Genomic DNA, 22,039 nt, shown 5'->3' on the forward strand with positions numbered 1-22,039 from the left:
AAGTCCAGACCTGAAGAGTTTAAATTTCCCCATCCCAAATTCCTTTTATTCCAGGAGAGCAAGAGATTCTCAGGGAAGGAATATTTGGTCTCGCATTTCCTCTCCGTGTGCTCTGGGGACACGGGCGGCTCCCCAACCCCATCTCATTGTCAGATGTCCCTGCCAATTTTACTCTGAGTGAGTCAGGGTCAGGAGCACAACCAAGGAGTGCCGAGTGATCAGAGCCTTATGACTTCTGGATCCTGAGATTACATACACACTGTGCTTTATGTTTGTGTATTTGGAGGTTAGGCTATGGATTCAACTAGTGGATATTTGTGGGTATTTGTTGCTTATGAGCTGGAAGGGAATAATAAAGCCGCAATCAAGATCACACAACACAAGAAAGTTTACAAAAGGAAAAAATATCTTGTTTTAAAATCTTTGCTACATGTCATTATTTCTGTCCTGTAAAGCTCAGCACAGATGCCAGCAGTACAGAAATGGCCAACACAGAAAAAACAGAACAGTCAAAAATAAAACCCTGAAGGAAAAGCAGAAACAAAACCCCCAGAGCATCTTCTCCCTCCCCTCTCCTTCCCCCAAAGCCCTGTAATAACTGTACAATATTATAGTCCTGATCACATTTAAAAACAATTATTAAAAACAAGGATTCCATTGGAAACTCAACTTTTTGGCTTCTTAAATTGTGATATAAATATATATGTATATGGTATGTGTGCACATAGAATAAAAAAATAAACTGTCACCTTTTCAACTCCACTACCTGGCACCAGACCGGAGACAAAAGGGAGAAAAACCCAGCAATGATCTCAGCCTCTCCAAGGCCATCTATGCTCCTCGGTCTCCTATGGCTATGTTTAATGTCTTCTCCTTATTAAGTCAGTCTTGCACTTAAGATACTGGCCTGAGCCAATTAAAAAAAAAAAAAGGCTGATACACATGACTGTGACCTGAGGAAGGTACAGAGAGAGCAGTAACCTGTATCTGCATTTATATGGCTATAGTTAACTCCGTGACCCTGTTAGAATGGGGGTCCAGGCCCCATCTATCACATGGATTCATACTCTTGTATCATAAAGCAAGATCCAATCCGAAGATTGGAGGGAGCAGAGAGGAAGAACTCTAGGTCTAAAACAGACCCACGTCTCAGTTTCCAGCCAGACTGCACTGGGAATGGGACGAAGGAGGCTACTTTGCAAGACCTGGTATTTGGTTTAACCTCTGGCAGTGAAGATTTCCCTGGGACTGCTGATCCAAGAAGTTGAGTTTCCATGCAGAAAAAACCTCTACAGAACACACATCGTATGTGATTCTGACAGAAAAATGCAGCAAGTATGGCCAAGTATGGGGTTTTTAAAAGGGGTTTATCTTCCCACCCTAATCATCTGTCATGTTTGCAGACCTTCCATATAAGGTGAGAGCACCACAAGCGGGAATGGCCCAGCTTCATTACTAAATATGTTCGACGCGAGATTGGCCATATCAAAAGACTTTATGTATCTGCTTCCGGCTCCATGTTGGCTGGGCACAGATGTGAGTGCAGCAAAGACATTTATTTAAATACTCTTTGGCTGCAATACTAAGTGGGAAATACCTAGAAGATTTAACTCCTTAGGACTCTTTGAAAATTACATGGAAAAACAAAGATAAAATCTGGGACAAATTTTGCATAACTCCCTAATTGGGAGAAACAAACACAACCACACACGTGCACGCACACGCGTGCACACACACACGTGTACGCACTCATGCACACACATGCACACGTTTCCTTCTCCCTTTCTCACTTCCTCACTCACCAGGCAGCAGAAAGAGCCTATGCTCACGTCCTAAAGCCATATAGGTATATATATAACCTACCATGTGTCACGGTCCTCCAATATGAGGACATTCCTCCGCTCCCCAACCTTATTCAGAATTTCTTTCCAAAACCAAGCCATGGTATCCAAGGCAAATCGTGGATGAATGGATGCCAGGCTCTCCGACCTGCCTACTGACCCTGGCACAAATCATTTCTGCAGCAACCTCTGGTCAGGAAGTGTAAGGAAAGGCATTCTTAACTTCACCCAGCCTCCATTTTTCGAAGATCCCCAAAGCCTTCAGGATTCACCCCATTTCTTCTCAGAGGCAGGACGACAAGGAAAGGCCAGAAGGGGAAGGGGTACACAGTAGGGGTGAGGGAAGGGAAGGGAGAGGGACTTTTATTCTCTTTACAGAAAGATTTGTCTTAAAAACAAACGGTGATTTTCCTCCCCCACCCCTTATCCTCACCCCGCAGCTCTATTCTGAAAAGGAGGGAAACATAGTTAGGTCAGGAAATTCCTCGTTGTTGTAGCTGCTGCTCTGGTCTCCCAACATGGACAGCATCTCCTGGTGAGAGAAAAACACCAAGTCTGGTCACACGCCTCAATTGCTTTCCATCTCCTGAGCTTCTCCCCAGCACTCCCCTGAGGCATCGCCCCGGCCCCACAGTCTCTGTGGGCGGAGTGCCCCGAGCCTTCCCCACTCCTCCCCATCCCCCATCTCAGACCCCTTTATGACAACTCTGTTTCCTGGTCCTTCTCTGGTTTCCTCACACAGTTCTACATTTTCCCCCTTTTCCAGTCCTCCATATTTTCAGAAGGAGGAAGATCTGCTTCCCACATTGCACGTAACCCCCTATGAACATATATGGAGTGTCTCTTACCCTATTTGTTTTCCCCCAAAACCTGTTTCGCCTCTTTCAACCTCTGTCCTAAAAACCTCTTCCTCTGTCCTAAGATTATGCCATTGGCCCTGCAGTCTCCACGGGACTCAGGTGAATGGGCTTTGATAGCGATCGTCAGTACGTTTAGGCCCAAGCCACTGTGCAGTCGGTGTGGCCCCCTGGAATGGCTGACATGACTTCCTTCAACACCCTGGCACGGTGCTTCACATCGCTGCCGAAGGCTGCGCGGCACACACTTCAGTTCTAGTTAGTGACACGCAGACCTGCCCGTCCCCACTGTGTGGTCTCTCTCTGCTCCTCTGCGCACCTCACCTGTGCCAGCTCCCTTCCGGTCTCTGCTCCCTGGCCCTTTCCCTTCCCGTTTCCGGATTTCGCCCCCTCACCTGGAAGACCTCGGGCTGGCCCGGCGGCGGCGCTGCGGGCGGCTGCACGTGCTGCTCGCCGGAGCCGGAACGGTGGTGAGGCTGCTGGCCCTGCCACTGCGGCCAGACGCTCACGCCCTCTGCCGTCCGGGTCTGGAACTGTCCTGCAGTCTGTCCGCTCTCGGGAGCTGCAAATACAGCAAGGAAGAGCAAACAACTTTAAGCTACTAACTCCACTGGAGAGGAGGAACTCTCAGCGCCTCTTCTGTTTTAAACCCAGCCCCAGACTCATTTGTCTTCTCTGGGTAGCCTTTCCAAAGAGTTTTTTTATCACTCAGATTAATTTTTTAAAATGTTTTATTTATTTCTGAGAGAGAAAGAGAGTGTGTGAGCAGGGGAGGGTCAGAGAGAGAGGGAGACACAGAATCTGAAACAGGCTCCAGGCTCCAAGCTGTCAGTCAGCACAGAGTCCAACACAGGGCTCGAACCCATGAACTGTGAGATCATGACCTGAGCCGAAGTTGGACGCTTAACCAACTGAACCACCCTGGCGCCCCATAGATTAAATCTGCGTGCTATTTAATGTGTAATAACTTATGTGCTTTTTAATACATGATAAAGTCTTTTTCAAGGGGGTATGTTTTAAATTCCAAATGGACCGTCACCGAATTTCCCCATAACCAGGTCAGTGCATCCAGGACACAAGAAACTTTGAACCGCCAGATACTTCCTTGTTAGTAGTGTGATTTTCCTGTCACCCCCCTTCCTTCATGGTGGTGGTGGTGGTTGTTTGAGAAACAGGGAGAGTGTGCGAGTGTGGAAGGCAGAGGGAGAGAGATAGAGAATCCCAAGCAGCCTCCATGCCCAGCACAGAGCTCCGTGCAGCTCCATCTCACAACTGTGAGATCATGACCTGAGCCGAAATCAAGAGTTGGATGCTTAAAGGACGGAGGCCCCCAGGCGGCCCTGCCCTCCTTTTAATTGTGAACTCACCAAAGTTGGATCCACGACTGGTGAGACTAGGGTAGGCAGCAGCGCCAGGTGGCGCACTTGAAGCACCAGGAAGGGACATGGGGCTGAAGGAGGACGGAGTCGGAAAGCTGCCCACACCAAATTGGGAAGAACGAGTCTTGGCTGTAGCCTGAGTAGCCACCTGCTGAACGAGAGAAAGGGACAGAGAACAAGTAGAATATTAACATTATTATACATGCCATTCCCTCTGTCAACCACTGGATTTCTTCTGAGCCAAGCTCATCACTTATTTCTTACTCTGTATTTCTTCTTACGTATGTCTGTCTAATTTACATCCAACTTAGTTACATGTAATACAATAATGATTTCAGGAGTACATCCCAGTGATTCATCCCCTACGTGTAACACCCAGTGCTCATCCAACAAATGTCCTCCTTAATGCCCCCCACCCATCTAGCCCATCCCCCCCCACAGCCCCTCCAGCAACCCTTAGTTTGTTCTTTGTATTTAAGAGTCGCTCTATATTTCTTCTAATTAATGCCAATCTTCTAGGACAAAGTGCAAAAAAACCAAAGAACTATGGGATTAATAAACTATACATTTAGAGTTGTGAGAATTTTTTCCAGTTATTTTCTTACACATTTTTTTATGCATTTGAGGTTATACTGAACATAATTGGACTATACTTTTTGGCTTGGGATTTTTTATTTAAAATCCTACTGTGTTGGGGCACCTGCGTGGCTCAGTTGGTTAAGCATCCAACTCTTGATTTCAGCTCAGGTCATGATCTCACAGTTCATAAATTCGAGACCCATGTCAGGCTCTGCGCTGACAGTGTGGAACCTGCTTGGGATCCTCTCTATCCCTCGCTCTCTGCCCCTCTCCCACTGGCATGCATGTGCTCTCTCAAAATAATAAACTTAAAAAAAATTACTGTGCAAGCTTAACATACATATAGTATATATGACATAAGGTTTTTAAACACATTTTTTTTTTTTTTTGCAAATAGACATCATTGTGTGTATTTTTCTCCTTTGTTCCTGTACTTTGTAGTACTAACCAACATGGAAACTCAGAATTGACTCCAAAACAAGTATGTAAATGAAACCTGTTTAAAATGTTCTTCTATATGACCAATTCTGATTTAAAGCAAGTATGTGAAAACCATAAAGTCTGATATTTAGGGATTATCTGTTTTTTCAATTATCTAGCTACTCCCAACAACAAAAAAGAATTGGAAGGTAGAGGTTGGGAAGAAGATATCTAAGACAGATGACAATAATTTTACGTACAGAAAAAAGCCCAACCAACCAAACAAAATCTAGTACACAGGGGAGGGACAGAGGAGCAGCTTTACCTGGGCAGAGAAGCCCGGGCGAGTGCTAGGGGTCCAAGTGGGGGCTGCTCCCTGCGGTGGGTTGGAGTGGCGGGAAATCTGGGCCAACATCTGCCCTGCGGAAGCTGACGGCTGGACGATGGTTACAGGAGAGGCCAGACCGCTGTTTCTAGGAGTGAACACACAGTGCGGGAAAAGATTAAAAGGATGGGTTTATCTCCAAATCGAGGTATCACAGGACAATCTAGTTCTTTCCCTAGATCCCTTTGACTTCTCTGGGAGTTAGGAAATCTTAGTAACAGAATTTGGAAGAGATGAGAAAAGCTGACAGAGTCACACACTGCTCTGGACACACAGAGATGGAACCTAACAGAGCCACAGGACAGGTGCAGAGAAACAGGAGGCGGGAAAGCAGCCTGCCTTGTCGTAAGCCCTACAAGTTCCACCGCTTTGTCTGAAATAACCAGAGAAAGCCAGGGAAGGACAACACTCGGATTCAGCAACTGAATGCCTCAGTTGCCCCCTAGAGCAGCACATACATGAGGGGCTCACCTGAAATTCTCTGCCGGCCGGGGGGTAGGAGGGAATGTGTTGCCCTGTGAGAATAGCTGTTGGGTGGCAGGGACAGTGCTGGAGGAGATGCCTTTACTCTGATCTGTGGACCAAAAGGAGCGGGGGGAGGGCCAGTCAAGGGGCTGCAGTACATTAGTTCAGCAAGTGCCTATTTACTCATGAGGTATTATGATTAAGTGGAAAGACGCTGGGCAGTAGTAGGCACATCAGTAAGTGATCTACATGAGAATTTAGAAGGACAATGAGGAAGACACATACCTGCACTGATGTTGGAGTAGATTTCTGAAAATCTTGGATCTCTATCCTGGGCAAACAGACCATCTGACTTCTCAAGGGGCTTGCTGTGTTCTGGCCCTGTGGTTGTTACAGGCTGAACCGAAACCTGTGGGACACATGATAAAAATAACCATGAAAGATTTAACATGACAATTCAGCAACCCTGACACCCACATGAAGTCTGACTGGCACTAGGGGACGTGCCCACGGTCCTCCTCAAAACAGACACATTTACCTGGGAATGGTTGTAGCCAGCCAGTCCATCTCTTCCTGACACCACGTCCAATTCTGTTTGCTGCTGCTGCTGCCTGTATGTTTAAAGGCCGGGAGGAAGAGAAAGTTTTGTGTTTTTTTTTTAATCTGGGGAAAAAATCTCCCCTGGCCGACAGAGTTTCAGGTGAGTCCCTTAAAGAAAGAAAGAAAACAAACAAACAAACAGAACTGCAGAAGCCCACTCCCCAGGCTCATCAATAAACAATTCTGCTACCATTTCTCACCTGGATGCCAACTGCCCTGAGCCCATCTCCAAGGGCAAATTAGCCGTGGCACCCAGCTGTGGTCTCTGGATTGTGTTGGACAGTGCAGGCCTTGGTTCCTGGCTGGAGTTCCTGGGAAAAAGGAGAGCAGACAGAACAGAGAGGAATAAAAGGATGAGACACTGCTTGAACATAAAGCTATATACATTTACTTGTAGGTGAGGCAGTAACTAATAAATTGCCCTTTGAAGTCTAATCCTTTAAGTAACCTGTGACTTAAGATTCAGCAAATACTTCATACCATGGACAACAAGGTACAAACAAAAACGATGTCCCATGGCACAGTGGTTTATCCTGCATAGGGTCAAATCCTTCTAGGTATCCTAGGTACTTCTAGGTACTGTATATACCAACTATATACGTGTGTGTGTGTGTGTGTGTGTGTGTGTGTGTGTGTGTTTGTGTGTGTGTATCTGTACACTTTTTTAAAAGTGTAGGTAAAAAAACTTACAATACATACACAAACATTAACAAAGATTCTGTGGAGTGCCTGGCTAGCTAAGTCAGTAAAGCATGAGACTCCATCTCAGCGCTAGGAGTTCAAACCCCTCAATGGACACAGAGTCTACTTTAAAAATAATAAATAAATAAATAAAATAAAAACAAACAACAAAGAGTCTTTTTGGATAGTAAGAATGTTTTCCCCTCTTTCTAAGTTTTCCAATGTTTCCAAATTTTATTGTTAAAAATATTTATTTTTGGGGGCGCCTGGGTGGCTCAGTCGGTTAAGCGTCGACTTCAGCTCAGGTCATAATCTCACAGGTTGTGGGTTCGAGCCCCACATCGGGCTCTGTGCTGACAGCCAGCCCAGAGCCTGGAGCCTGTTTCAGATTCTGTGTCTCCCTCTCTCTCTGACCCTCCCTGCTCACGCTCTCTCTCTCTCAGAAATAAATTTAAAAAAACATTAAAAATTTTTAAAAACTTAAAAAATAAAAAAATATTTATTTTAAAAATATTAAGAATTATTTAAAGCAAATTGTAGTGGGCAAAACGATATGTAAAAATGGGGAACACCATTATTTTCAGAAACAAGTTTTAAAAGGACTGAAAATTTTCTAAATTTAAGCAAAATGGAAACACAAAACAATGGTTGTTCTATAATATAAAGATGCAAAAACAAAAAGAAACCCTAGAAAATTACAGTGAACATGATCATGTACTTGAGTCCTAAGTAAATACAAATTTCTAACTCAATCCACTCTGTTATACTAATTAGAAAGGAATATTAAAAGCACTATAATTAGAAAGACACAGACTCCGTATTGTCACAGGTATTATTTATATTTGATAATTATTTCTAGGCAGATCTTCAAGAGCCAGGCTCAAGGGCAATTCTATACAGGTAGACTAAATGGAAAAGCAGTAACCTGACAATTGACATCCAGTGGGATAGTTATAATAATAAAAGAGATAGTAAGAACGTGGAGAACTGGAATCCTCATTACATTGCTGATGGAAATGTAAAAGGGTTCTGAAGCTTTGAAAAAGTCTGGCAATTCCTCAAAAGATTAAACACAGAGTTTCCAAGTGACCCAGCAGTTCCACTCTTAGGTATACACCCAAGAGAATAAAAACATATCCACATAAAAACCAGTACACAGATGTTCATAGCCATGTTCCAAATAGCTAAAAAGTAGAAATAACCCAATGACCTTCAACTAATGAATGGATAAACAAAATGTATCTCCATACAAAGGAATATTATTTGGCAATAAAAAATGAAGTACATATAAATGCTACAACAGAGATGACCCTTAAAACATTACACTAAGCCTAAGAGGACAGTCATAAGGAATCATGTATTACATGATTCCATTCATATAAAATGTCTAGAATAAACCTATAGAGACCGAGAGTAGATTAGTTGTCATACAGGCTTGGGGAGAGGGGAGGATGATTGTTAAGGAGTACAGAATTTCTTTCAGGGGGAATCAGCATGTAGTGGAATTAGATTACAGTAATAGCTGTACAACCCTCTGACATACTAAAAAAAGTATGCACTTTAAATGGGTGAAGTATATGGTACATGCAATCTATATCTCAGTAAAACTGATTTTTACAAAGTTGAAGAAGAAAAGCTCAAAAGGAAAGGAATCAAGGAACTGAGCAACAGAAACTAGTAAGAGTGGATGTAGCTCTGCGCTCAGCTATGGTCCATGAGCCAAATCCAGTACACTGTCTGTTTTTGTAAATCAAGGTCTGTTGGAACATAGCTGTCTTTATTCATTTCATTTGTCAAGGACTCTTTTCATGCTACAATAGCAGACTTGAGTAACTAGAATAGAGACCATATGTCCCACAAAGCTAAGATAATTATTATCCGGCCTTTTACAAAAACAGTTTACAGACACCTGCTCTAAAGGAAAATCCTACCAGAACAGAGCAATAAACTGTTGTATAAAACAATATCCTTTCTAGGGGTGCCTGGGTGGCTCATCAGCTAAGCGTCTGACTTCGGCTAAGGTCATGGTCTCATGGTTCGTGGGTTTGAGCCCTGCATCGGGCTCTGTGCTGACACAGAGCTTCAGATTATGTGTCTCCCTCTCTCTCTGCCCCTCTCCTGCTCTTGCTCTGTTTTTCCATCTCTCAAAAATAAATAAATGTTTAAAAAAATTAAAAAAACAATATCCTTTCTAGAAAGGGTTGAAACATAAAGTTGAAATACAAACCCTTCACATCTTAGAACTTACTCTTTAAACTACTGTTTGTTAAAATCTTATTCTACCTGGATGAATTGCTCTAAATTCTGTAGTAAGCTGGAAGAGGAAGAACTTCAAACTAACGGTATTTACTATCCCAGAAGTAGAAAAGGAGGAGACAGCTTGATCAGGCTATGCAGACTTGGCCCACGAGAAATACCCAACATTGGTCAAGGCCTTCACGGTACATACTTCACATTGGTGTTGGTACAGATGATGTACTCAATTTCATCTGAGTAAGGGTTCTGGAAAGTAAAGGAGCTGGTTCTCATCCAGAGCCATTCCCGGCTCTTAGACCGGAACCGGAACATGACAGACAGCACCTGGCCTTTTAACTTCACCACCTGAAAAAGTTTTCATGCTATCAGTGAAACCCACAAAAAATTTTCTTTAGATTTTTTTTAAATTTCCCATTTCTACAAACCTAAGATTCTTGTGTCACTGTCCTTGAAATACCAGTCTCTTTCAATGTTACTGATGAAACAATATGCAGAGTGAAAACTAAGTGCTAAGGAATGGGAGGTATATTTATTTTCTTCCTAGAGTCCTAAGTAGTTATCTGACCACTCTCGTCAAAGTCAAACAAGAGAAACAATTTTTTCCAGGAGAGTAAAGACTGTTTTCCCACTTCCCTTGGAAAGTCCCTTAAAGATCTACTGATCTAGCTTTACAAGTCTATACTAGAAAGTTCTGGTTTGACACTGAAATGGCTCACATGTTGCTCCTCAATCCTAGATTTTCCCCCCATACCTGAGAACTTCTGTTTTCACAGCAACTGAGAGGTTTCTATAAATAAAACTAAGTTGGCTTTAGTTTTTTTATTTTGTTTTTTAAAAGAAAGTAATTATGGAAAAAAAATTATCTTTTGACTGTCCCTCCCTAACAGTAAAAAAATAATAATCTTTGTAACTAACATTTATTTTGTAGTTACTATACATTCAGCACTGGGCTATGTGCTTTTCTATTTTTTTTTTTAGAACATTAACTGCATGATAAAAAAGAAATATGAGTATTTGCATTTTACAATACTAAGCAGCCTTTAATTCTTACATGTGCTCACTGTGTAATATACGCAGAATGAATATTATAACATCTATACACAACTAAGTACTGGCTTTGAAAACCTGATTGCAGTATATATCTATTCCAAGGAGGTATAAGCCCAGGGCTTCAAAATATCTACTTTATATTGTTTTTTAAGAAAAAGTGGTAACATTTGTATTTAAGCAACAAACAGTGTAGAAATAACTGGTAATGTTACAAGCTGAGAAACCATTACAGTAGGAAATGGTATGTACTTTACTTAGTAATAACAAAATGGCACATTTCATACACACACACACACACACACACACACACACACAACTTTTACAAATCAAGCATGAAACACTTGGTTACTGCAGTAACCAAGATGGAAGAGTAAAAAAAGGAAAACAAGCTTCACTGGAAATAACTAAATTTATTACTGAAAAAGAAATATAAATTCAGTTGGACTTAAAGAGATAGCAAAATCAGGAAATCAGCAATCAAGCAAGCAGCTGGAGACCACACATTAAAAAGCACCTTTATCTAGGTACTCTGAAGCAACTAATGTCAGAATAACAACCTTGATATTATATAGTGTCTAAATGAGTCATTAAAGCTGTTTTGGAATAAACATTTTCCAGAAGTGATAAGATAATACTCTATGGCCAAACTGTCAAGAATTTGGAATTTCAAGGATTTAAAATATACTGTACAATATCTTCTCACACTGAAGGTCCATGTCCTTAGTTTTGAATGGATTCAACAGAAGTCAGAATGGTTTTTCTGAGCCTACACATATACGAAATGTGACTCTTCTGTGAGCTGCAGCTGAACATGGAATTGCTAATGCTGAGGACACAGGAGACAGAGCCATTTCACTGCCACCATCTGATTTTCTATAGCAGGTGGGCTCTGTGCTTTAAATGCATTGGTCTTATTTAATATCCCCAACAACCCTCTGAATTTAAGTACTGTTATTATACCTACTGTATTCCTAAGGACACTACTGAGGCTTAAAGAGAGAAATTAGTGTAATATAAAATTAGAGTGCTTCCTAAAGCCAAATCTGTACTGAAATTAAATTCACCAGATATTTACAGAATCTAGCACCTGAAAATAACAACTGAGTCAGCTTACAATTAAGAGTTAACTCTGGTCTTTTGGCTCCTTGGGCAGCACCATGGAGGTTGGCAAGAACCAATGCCTTATGAAAGAGAAAGTGGATGACCCATTTTCTCAGAAAGACTGCTATGATGCGAAGGCACCAGTTACGTTCAACGTAAGAAATACTGGAAAAACACTACTCATGAGAACGTATGGAATCAAAATCTCATCTGATGGACTCAAGGGTCATGTTTTTGAAGTGAGCCCTGCTGATCTGCCGTGAATGACGAAGTTGCATTTACAAAATTCAAGCTAATTACTGAGGATGTTCAGGTCAAAAACTGCCTAATTTCCATGGCATAAATCTTACCCGTGAGAAAATATGTCCCATGGTCAAAAATGGCAGACAATGATTGAAGCTCATGTTCATGTTAAGACCACCAGTGGTTATTTGGTCTATTTTGTGTTGGTTTTACTAAAAATCACATCAGTCAGATTAATCAGAAGACCTCTTATGCTCAGCACCAACAGGTCTGCCAAATTTGGAAAAAGATGGTAGAAATCATAACCTGAGAGTGCAAATGACTTCAAAGAAATGGTAAATAAACTGATTCCAGATAGCATCAGAAAAGACATAGAAAAGCTTGCTGATCTATTTATTTACTTCATGGTGTCTTTGTTAGAAAGGTAAAAATGCTGAAGAAGCCCAAGTTTGAACTGGGAAAGCTCATGGAGCTTCATGGTGAAGGTATTAGCTCTGAGAAAGCCACTGGGGATAAGATCAGTATTAAAGTTGAATGAGCTGATGGATATGAGCCACCAATCTAAGAATCTGTTTAAAATTCAGACATTTAATAGTGACAAAAAATCCTTATTTGTGAGGTTTAAAAAAAGCCATTAACTCTTACTTATCTATAAAAGAACTGTGAAATGAATATTTCTACTACCATACACAGTTCAGTGAGGCCTCGAATATTTTAAATATGAGTCTTTTGGATACAGCTAGCTAGGTATAAGACAGTGAGTAGCCAAAGCCAAAATATGGACGTTATCCATGGTTTCAAAATACCGGTCCTTTTTTTGTGTGGCTTAAAATCACAGGCTATGTACTAAACATAAGATTATGGTGGTGCCTGTCACAGTACTCGATCAGTGGTCAATAAATATTTGAGGAATTAATATGATGACAAATATTAAATAAAAATATTATTCAGATCCAAACCACGGGAAAAAGTTACCTGTTGGAAGCTATCTCTTAGAAGCTGCTGGTCTTCAGGATGACAGAATTCTACAATATTCTTTCCTAAGAGTTCCTAAAAATGAAAAAGAGTAAGATGGACACTTGTATGATCATCTAATTTCATGGCCTATCAGCAAAGGACTTGGATTTTATTTCTCCTGTCTTTATCCTAGGATTATAAGTGGGGAGAAAAAAAACAAAAAAACAAAAACAAAAAAAACAAAGAAAACCCAAAATACAGAATCTGCTAAGCAAATGGCCTCTAGAACATTTTTCTTTTTCAGAATATTATCTATTTACTTTAATTGCATTCTTATAGATTTGAGGGCTAACGTACAACATATAATTCGCTCATTCTAAGTCTATAATTTGATGCTCTCTAATATATTTCTAGAGTTGTGCAACTACCATTATTACCACTGTTCCATTTTAGGACATGTCCACTGCCCCCAGACTCAGCTGTGCCTGTTTGTAGGCTACACCTGCTCCCCATCTCCCAGCCACCCAGGGACCTGCTTTCTACGTTAGTGACGCCTTTCCTAGAAATGTCATACAAACGGAATTATACAGCATGTAGTTTTTTGTGTCTGTTTTCTTACATTTAAGATTCTTGAGTTCATCTATGTTATTGCATGTATCAAAAGTATATTCCTCTTTATTGCTCAGCAGTATCCTAACATGAATATGTCAAAATCTGTGTATCCATTCACTGGTTAATAGACATTTTGAGTTTTCCACTTTGAGGCTCTTAAAATAATACAACTGTGAATAAAAATCTTTCTTTATCTGGATATAGTTTCACTTCTCTTGACTAAATACTTAGGCGTGTAATTGCTACATTGTAGGGTAAGTCACATTTCATTTTTTATGAAACCGTTTTTCCTTTTTTTCCAAAATGTTTTTCCAAAGTGGCTATACCATCACACATGTCTACCAACGTGTGGTGGTTCCAATTTCTCCACATTCTCGCAAGACATTTTTAAAAAGTTTTTATTTATACTTAGAGAGAGAGAGCACAAGTGTGTGCACATGGGTATGGGGGAAATGGGGAGGGAGAGAGAGAGAGAGAGAGAGAGAGAGAGAATCCCAAGCAGGCTCCACACTGTCAATGCAGAGCCCAGTGCGAGGCTTGATCTCACCAAGTATGAGATCATGACCTGAGCTAAAATCAAGAGTCAGGCTCAATCATCTGAGCCACCCAGGTGCCCCACTATTTGATTATACTATTTGATTATACTGGACATACAGTGGAATCTCACTGTGGGGATTCTAGTGGCCATATAGTGGTTATCTCACTGTAGTTTTAATAAGTACTTTCCTATTGACTAATGATGATGAGCATCTTGGTTTTTTTAAAGATTTTCTTTGTAAGTAATTCCTATACCCAACATGGGGCTCGAACTCAAGAGCTGCGTGCGCCACTGACTGGAGCAGCCGGGTGCCCCCACGATGAACATCTTTTTATATGCCATTCCTATTCCTTCTTTGGTGAAATGTCTATGCAAATCTTGTGCCCCTTATTTACTGGCTGTTTATCTTAATGAGTTCTAAGAGTTCTTTTATATACTCTGGATACAAATTCTTTTTCAGATATAAGATTTGCAAGTATTTTCTCCTAGTTAGTGGATGGTCTTTTCACTTTCTTAATGATGTCCTTCTGGGGCGCCAGGGTGTCTCAGTCGGCTAAGCGTCCAACTTCGGTTCAGGTCATGATCTCACGGTTTGTGGGTTTGAGCCCCATATCAGGCTCTGTGCTCACAGCTAGCTCAGAGCCTGGAGCCTATTTTGGATTCTGTATCTCCCTCTCTCTCTGACCCTCCCTGCTCACGCTGTCTCTCTCCCTCAGAAATAAATAAAACATTAAAAATTTTAAAAAAATGATGTCCTTTTAAGAGGACAAATTTTAATTCTGATGAAATCCAACTTATGAGTTTTTTTTTCTTTTGTGAACCATGCTTTTAGTGTCATATAAGAAATCTTTGCCTAACTTAAGATCACAAAGATAGTCTCCTATAGTCTTCTAAAAGTTTTATAACTTTAGTTCTCATGCATTTACATCTTTGTGCATGGTGTGGGTTAAGAGTTTACATCCTTTTGAGGGGGGTGGATATCCAACTTTTCCATCACCATCTGTTAGAAAGACTTCTTTTCCTTGCTGAATTGTCTTGATATCTTTTTGGAAAATCATTTGAACATAAATGTGAAAAGAAATTCTATTCTGGTTCTATTGATCTATGTATCTATCCTTACACTGATACCACACTACCCTGATGACAACCTGGTAACAGACGATGAATCAGGTAGTGTATGTCCTCCACGTTCGTTCTTTGTTTCCAGACCTCTTTTTTACCAACTTCTTCACAGAGCCATAGCCAGAAGTCCCTCCTGGCCATGTAGTTTTGAAAGTTTGTATAATGACTTATTTCTCAACTCTGGTTTAGCTTCCTAGTCTGTTGAATGAGAAATCTCAATAAAATCATAAGAACTGGCCAAATTTACATATTTTGTGGGTACCTAGTTGATTACAAAAATTATCTAGCAATGGTCATACCATTATAACTAATTAAAATGACACTTTTGCATCATTATTATCTGTATTAATATCAGTAAGAAAAAACAAATACATATTCATGCCTGATGCCCCAACCTGGTCTCACAAGTTGTATTTTTCTAGATGACATGAATAATATTGGTAGGAAGCACAGAGTAAACTTAGCTACTGATAGAATAGGGTCATCTCTTTTTCTGACCTAGGGCTAGTATGTTTTGGCTATTCTGGAATTACATGACTTAATAATGTCAATAAAGCCAAGGCAAACAGGCTTAAGTATTAGTGGTGTCACAGCGCTAGCTCTTCACCTGTGGTTGGTAGCCAACAGTAGCCACACAGCGGTGATCCACAAAAGTGAAGATGCCTTCAATGTTGTGCCGAGAGATGAACTCTGTTGGTTGACAGACATTACTCATGTCTGTACAGTTGGGAGAACTGGTTACCTGAAAGGAAGGAGACAAAAACAAGATAAAATGATACCGTTCTTTACAGATACATCTCCTATCTCCCTGTGGTCATATAGGTAAACATGAGGATCCCAGTTTTAGGAATGTCTGTGTTTTCATATCTCATTCAGAAAGGAAAAAATTACAATCACAATTAGCACATGAGGCCTAGCTCCACTCCCATCTGTACTCTTTACCAACTCTGTAAAGGAAGATAAAAATGCATTCAACTGAAAACTCAACTACTGTCATTCAGCTTGGCTGTGTTCATTATTCAGATTGGAAAACTGTAGTCTCCAGTAACCAAGAAATTTATCTAACTTTATGAGAAGATTCAAAACACTTCCACTACTCTAGTCATGTAATGACAAAATTAAAAGATCTGTCTTCTCCTGATAGAAGCAGAAGAAATAAGTTAGAAAATTCAGCACTTGTAAAGGACAAAGTATGAAAGATAAAGGGAAAGATCTCCCCCCTCTTCTCATCCTTTTCAGATTCTTCTAAACCTAAGAGAAGCAAACTATGAATGCCATATTCTTCCAAATACCTAGAGTTTATATAATTCTTCGTTTGTATTCAGAGAGTAAAATAAAAATAACGTGAACAAGTCCTGAGGAGATTTCTTCTCATTGAAAAGGGATGATACGGGACTTCCAGGGAAGATGGCAGAGTAGGACGACTCTAAACTCACCTCGGGCCATGGATACAACTAGATAAAAGCCACCGTCAGTGTAAATAACCCAGAAAATGACCCTAAGGACTGGCAGAACAAACTCTCCACAGCTACATGTAGAGAAGAGGCCACACTGAAGAGGGTAGGAAGGAGCTAAACAGACCCACTAAGGGAGCATGAGACTGTCCGCAGACAGAGAGAAACACACTCTCACACCAGGGAGCCCCTATGGGGAAGACAAATCCCCCATAACATTTGGCTTTGAAAACCAGAGGGGTGGAATTTCAAGAATTCTTACAAATAGCAGGGCTTAAAACCTGGAACACAAAAATCAGCAATCTCAAGGGAAAGCTGGTAGGGCAAGAGGAAACCAAATCCCAGCTCTTAAAGAGATAGCACGACAAACACGCCCATGGAGGCAGGGCCTGGAAGCAGCACAATGAGAAGCACCTGAGGGTGTACAGGAGGGAGACTGGTTTACTAACTTCAGAGCATGTGCTGGGACAGGGATCATGGGGAAACTTCTCCGGGAACAAAGGAGCTGCCGGGTGCCATCACCTTCCCCCACCCCCAGCACAAGCAGACACCTGGGAGCCAGTGTGTACTTGCTAATAGTGTGCCCCCCCACCCCCCACCGCCCCAGCCAGGCTGCAGCTCCAGGTTTCCTCCCAGAGCATAACCCTGCAGACCCTGCGAACACTTCGCACTCTGCCCACGCATTCTCCCACAGTTCAGTGCTATTTATCTTGGGCAAATGTCTGGTCAGACTCAATGGAAGCCCACAGCTGGGTGGCCCCAGACTAGCGCACTAACAGCACAGGGACCAAACCTGCCCACCACAGATGAAGAGGCACTGCAGACGCCCGGACTGAAGCAAAAGCAGCTCAGCCACAACGGCAGGGCACACGTGGGAGACACCCCTGGCACACGGGATTCTGGTGAACAGGGCACACAGCACTGCAGGGCACTCACTACAGGGCCTCTTTCCTAAGGCCACTACTTTCAAGAGCAGGAGATGTAGCTGCCTTTCCTAACATACAGAAACAGACAGAGGAATATGTTCCAAATGAAACAGGACAACATCACAGCAAGAGACCTAACAGAACAGAGATAAATATGCCTGATAGAGAATTTAAAGTAATACTTTAAATACATAAAGATACTGCTGGACTTGAGAAAAGAGTAGAGTACCTCAGTGAGACCCTTAACAAAAATACGGGAAACATAAAAAAGAAACAAAGATGAAACACTCAATAACTGAAATTAAAAATACACTAGACGAGGGGCACCTGGGTGGCTCAGTCAGTTAAGCATCCGACTTCGGCTCAGGTCATGATCTCACAGTTCGTGGGTTCGAGCCCCGCACGGGCTCTGTACTGACAGCTAGCTCAGAGCCTGGAGCCTGTTTCGGATTCCGTGTCTCCCTGTCTCTCTGACCCTCCCCGTTCATGCTGGCTGTCTCTCTCTCTCTCTCTCTCTCTCTGTCTCTCTGTCTCTCTGTCTCTGTGTCTCTCTCTCTCTCTCTCACTCACACACACACACACACACACACACACATAAAAACATTAAAACATTTTTTTAAAAAAAAGAAAAAATACACTAGACTGAATAATAGACTAAAGGAAGCAGAAAATGAATCGACAATCTGGAGGACAGAATAATAGGAGCCAATCAAGCTGAACAGGAAAGAGGGAAAAAAATAAATAAAAAATGAAAATGGACTTAGGGAACTCAGTGATAGCAGCAAGCTTAAGAACACTCACATTACAGGGATCCCAGAAGGAGGAGAGAAAAAGTGGCAGATAATTTATTTGAATAAATAATAGGTAAAAACTTCCCAAATCTAGGAAAGGAAATAGAAATCCAGATCCAGAAGGTACAGCGAGTCCCCCACAAAATCAACCTAGGAAAGTCCACACCAAGACATCCAGTAATTGGCAAAAAACGGAAAAAAATAGAATTCTAAAAGCAGCAAGAAAAAAAAATATATGTAACAATTAGTTACATATAAGGGAAAACAATAACAATTAGATTTTTCAGATGAAACTTTGTAGTTTCATAGAGAGCAGCATGATATATTCAAAGTGCTGAAAGAAAAAAAACCCTGCAGCCAAGAATACTCTATCCAGCAAGGCTATCATTCACAACTGAAGGACAAATAAAGTTTCCCAGACCAACAAAAGTTAAAGAAATCATGATCACTAAACCAACCCTACAAGAAATGTTAAAGGGGACTCTTTGAGACAGTAAGGAGGAATAAGAAAAGTAGAAAAAACACAAAAGCAGTAAAATTAAGTATGTTTATAAAAATCAGTCCAGGGATTCACAAAATAAAAGGATGTAAAGTATACCACCACATACCTAAAATGTGGAGGGGAGAGGAGTAAAGAATGGGTTCAAACTAAAGTGATCATTAACTTAATATATCCTGTTATATGCATAGAACGTTATACACAAACCTAATGGTTACTACAAACTAAATCAGTAAGAGATATGCAAAAAAATAAAGAGAAAGGAGTCCAAGTATATCATTAAATAAAGCCAACAAACCATTAGAGCAAGAGAAGAAACAAAGCACTACAAAAACAACCATAAAACAAGGAACAAAATGGCAATGAGTACAAACCTATCAAGAATTACTTTCTTCTTTTTTTAAGTAGGTTCCACCCCCAACATGGGGCTTGAACTCATAACCCTGAGATTAAGAGTCAGATGCTCCACCAAATGAGCCAGCCAGGCGCCCCAAGAATTACTTTCAACGTAAATGGACTAAATGCTCCAATCAAAAGATACAGGGTGACAGAATGGATAAAAACGCAAGACCCATCTATATGCTGCCTATTAGAGATTCATCTGAGACCTAAAGACACATGAAGACTGCAAGTGAAGGGAAAAGCATTTATCATGCATGCAAAAGGAAGTGAAAAGAAACTGAAAAGAGGGTAGCAGTATTTATATTGGACAAAAGAGATTTTAAAACAAAAACTATAACAGAAACCAAGGAAGACACTATACAATCATAAAAAGAATAATCCAATAAGAAGATATAACAATGATAAATATTTACGCTCTCAACATATTGGGAGCACCCAATATATAAAGCAGCTAATAATAAATATAAAAGAAGTAATTGATAGTAATACAGTAACAGTAAAGGACTTTAACATGCTACTTTCCTGAATAGATACATCATCCAAACAGAAAACCAACAAGCAAACAGTGGCTTTGAATGACACACTGGACCAGATGGATCTAACAAATATATCCAGAACATTCCATCCTAAAACAGTAGAATACACATTCTTTTTAAATCCTAGCAGAGAGTATAGGAAGTAATTTCTTTGACATTGGCCATAGCAACATTTTTTTAGATATGGCTCCTGAGGCAAAGGAAACAAAAGCAAAAATAAACTCCTAGGATCACATCAAAATAAAAAGCTTCTGCAGAGCAAAGGAAACAATCAACAAAACTAAAAGACAGCCTACTGAATGGGAGAAGATATTTGCAGATGACATATCTGATAAAGAGTTTGTATCCAAAATACATAAAGTACTTATACAACCCAACACCAAAAAAGAAAAACACAAAAAAACAAAAAACCCAAATAATCTAACTAAAAAATGGACAGAAGACAGAAACAGACATTTCTCCAAAGAAGACATACTGATGGCCAACAGACCAATGAAAAGATGCTCACCATCACTAATCATCAGGGAAATGCAAATGGAAACCACAACGAGATACCACCTATTATCTGTCAGAATGGCTAAAATCAAAAACACAAGAAACAAGTGTTGGCCAGGATACTGAGAAGAAGGAACGCCTGTGCAGTGTTGGTGGGAATGCAAACTGGTGCAGCCACTGTGAAAAACAGTATGGAGGTTCCTCAAAAAATTTAAGGGAGAGCTATCATATGATTCAGTAATTCCACTACCGGGTATTTATGCAAAGAATACAAAACCACTAATCTGAAAATATACATGCACTATGTATACTGCAGTGTTATTTATAATAGCCAAATTATGGCAGCAGCCCAAGTCTCCATCAATAGATGAGTGGATAAAGACGATGTGTATATATGTATGTGTACACACACACCCCCGCACACACCCACACACACAAAATGGAATATTACTTAGCCATAAGAAAGAACGGAATCTTCCCATTTACAACATGGATGGATCTAGAGAGTGTAATTCTAAGTGATATCAGAGAAAGACAAATACCATATGATTTCACATATATGTGGACTTAAAAAACAAAAGAAACAAAGATAAAAAGGACAAACAAAGAAAACCAGTCTCTCAACTACAGAGAACAAACTGGTGGGGAGTTGGGTCGGGGATAGGTAAAAGAGATTAAGAAAACACTCTGTTTTCTTTCTGAGTGTTTATTTAAATGTGTTAGTTAACATCTAATATGAGTCTCAGGTGTAGAAATATAGTGATTCATCACTTATACACAACACGCAGTGCTATCACAAGTGTCTACCTTAGTAGCCATCACCTATTTAACCCATCCCCCCACCCAAGAGTTCACTTATGATGAGCACTGACTAACGTATAGAATTACTGAATCACTCTACTGTACACCTAATATAACTAATACACTAATAAAGTAATATAACACCATATGTTAAATGTATTGGAATTAAATTTTAAAAAATAAACGCTCAAGGAAAACTGAAAAAGAAAAGGAAAAGAAAGATGATGTAGATGTGGAAAATTCACACTTGCCTGTAGTCTGCCAATGGCCACCAGGCAAAATTTGCTCCCCTGGCCAGCCTCGGGGTCATCATCTGGGAGGGAGACACCTACAGGAAGGTGAAATTAAAAGGTTTAAGAGGGATTTCAAACTCAAATTGCCTTCAATTCAGTCAGAAAAAGACTTAAAATACATGTAGGTATGAAGAGACTAGAGAGTGCTAGATAAAAATGACAACAAGACAACAATTGCACAGAATTTACCAAATATGCCAGGTATTATTTTAACTATTTTTACATAAATAATTCATATATTTTACCCATATTAATTGTAATGAATTGCAGAGTACAAGTCCCATCCTAAGTATTCTTTTTTTTTTTTAATTTTATTTCTGAGAGAGAGAGACATTGTGAGCAGGGGAGGGTCAGAGAGAGAGGGAGACACGGAATCCGAAGACAGGCTCCAGGCTCTGAGCTGTCAGCACAGAGCCCGACGCGGGGCTTGAACCCACAAACCGTGAGATCATGACCTGAGCTGAAGTCGGACGCTTAACCGACTGAGCCACCCAGGCGGCCCCCACCCTAAGTATTCTTTTTTTTTTTTTTTAATTTTATTTCTGAGAGAGAGAGACATTGTGAGCAGGGGAGGGTCAGAGAGAGAGGGAGACACGGAATCCGAAGACAGGCTCCAGGCTCTGAGCTGTCAGCACAGAGCCCGATGCGGGGCTCGAACCCACGAACCGCGAGATCATGACCCAAGCGAAAGTCGGAGGCTTAACCGACTAAGCCACCCAGATGCCCCTCACCCTAAGTATTCTTAAAAACCATGCT

The 22,039-nt window shown here is 40.8% G+C and overlaps 1 protein-coding gene and 1 pseudogene across 2 annotated transcripts in view; one reads left to right on the forward strand and one right to left on the reverse strand.

Annotated features, from left to right (window-relative positions):
- Positions 1-388: 388 nt before the first annotated feature.
- ARNT (aryl hydrocarbon receptor nuclear translocator) overlaps positions 389-22,039 on the reverse strand; it is a 75,594-nt gene continuing 53,943 nt past the window's right edge. Inside the window, exons 11-22 of one of the 2 annotated variants that reach the window (XM_039246256.1) lie at positions 21,242-21,318; positions 15,694-15,828; positions 12,833-12,907; positions 9,657-9,808; positions 6,727-6,837; positions 6,465-6,537; positions 6,212-6,335; positions 5,933-6,035; positions 5,402-5,549; positions 4,066-4,225; positions 3,094-3,260; positions 389-2,373 (exon numbers count right to left, since the gene is read on the reverse strand). In XM_039246256.1, the coding sequence (XP_039102187.1) occupies positions 2,284-2,373; positions 3,094-3,260; positions 4,066-4,225; positions 5,402-5,549; positions 5,933-6,035; positions 6,212-6,335; positions 6,465-6,537; positions 6,727-6,837; positions 9,657-9,808; positions 12,833-12,907; positions 15,694-15,828; positions 21,242-21,318 (1,415 nt within the window). In that variant the 3' untranslated portion in view covers positions 389-2,283. Of the gene's footprint in view, positions 2,374-3,093; positions 3,261-4,065; positions 4,229-5,401; positions 5,550-5,932; positions 6,036-6,211; positions 6,336-6,464; positions 6,538-6,726; positions 6,838-9,656; positions 9,809-12,832; positions 12,908-15,693; positions 15,829-21,241; positions 21,319-22,039 lie in introns of both variants that reach the window. The other variant, XM_039246255.1, reaches the window with a different exon arrangement.
- Positions 11,671-12,434, forward strand: LOC120241286 (annotated as a pseudogene).

This window comes from Hyaena hyaena, unplaced genomic scaffold (genome assembly GCF_003009895.1).
Source record: "Hyaena hyaena isolate Hyena2069 unplaced genomic scaffold, ASM300989v1 scaffold_284, whole genome shotgun sequence".
In the NCBI taxonomy this organism is placed as follows: Eukaryota; Metazoa; Chordata; class Mammalia; order Carnivora; family Hyaenidae; genus Hyaena; species Hyaena hyaena.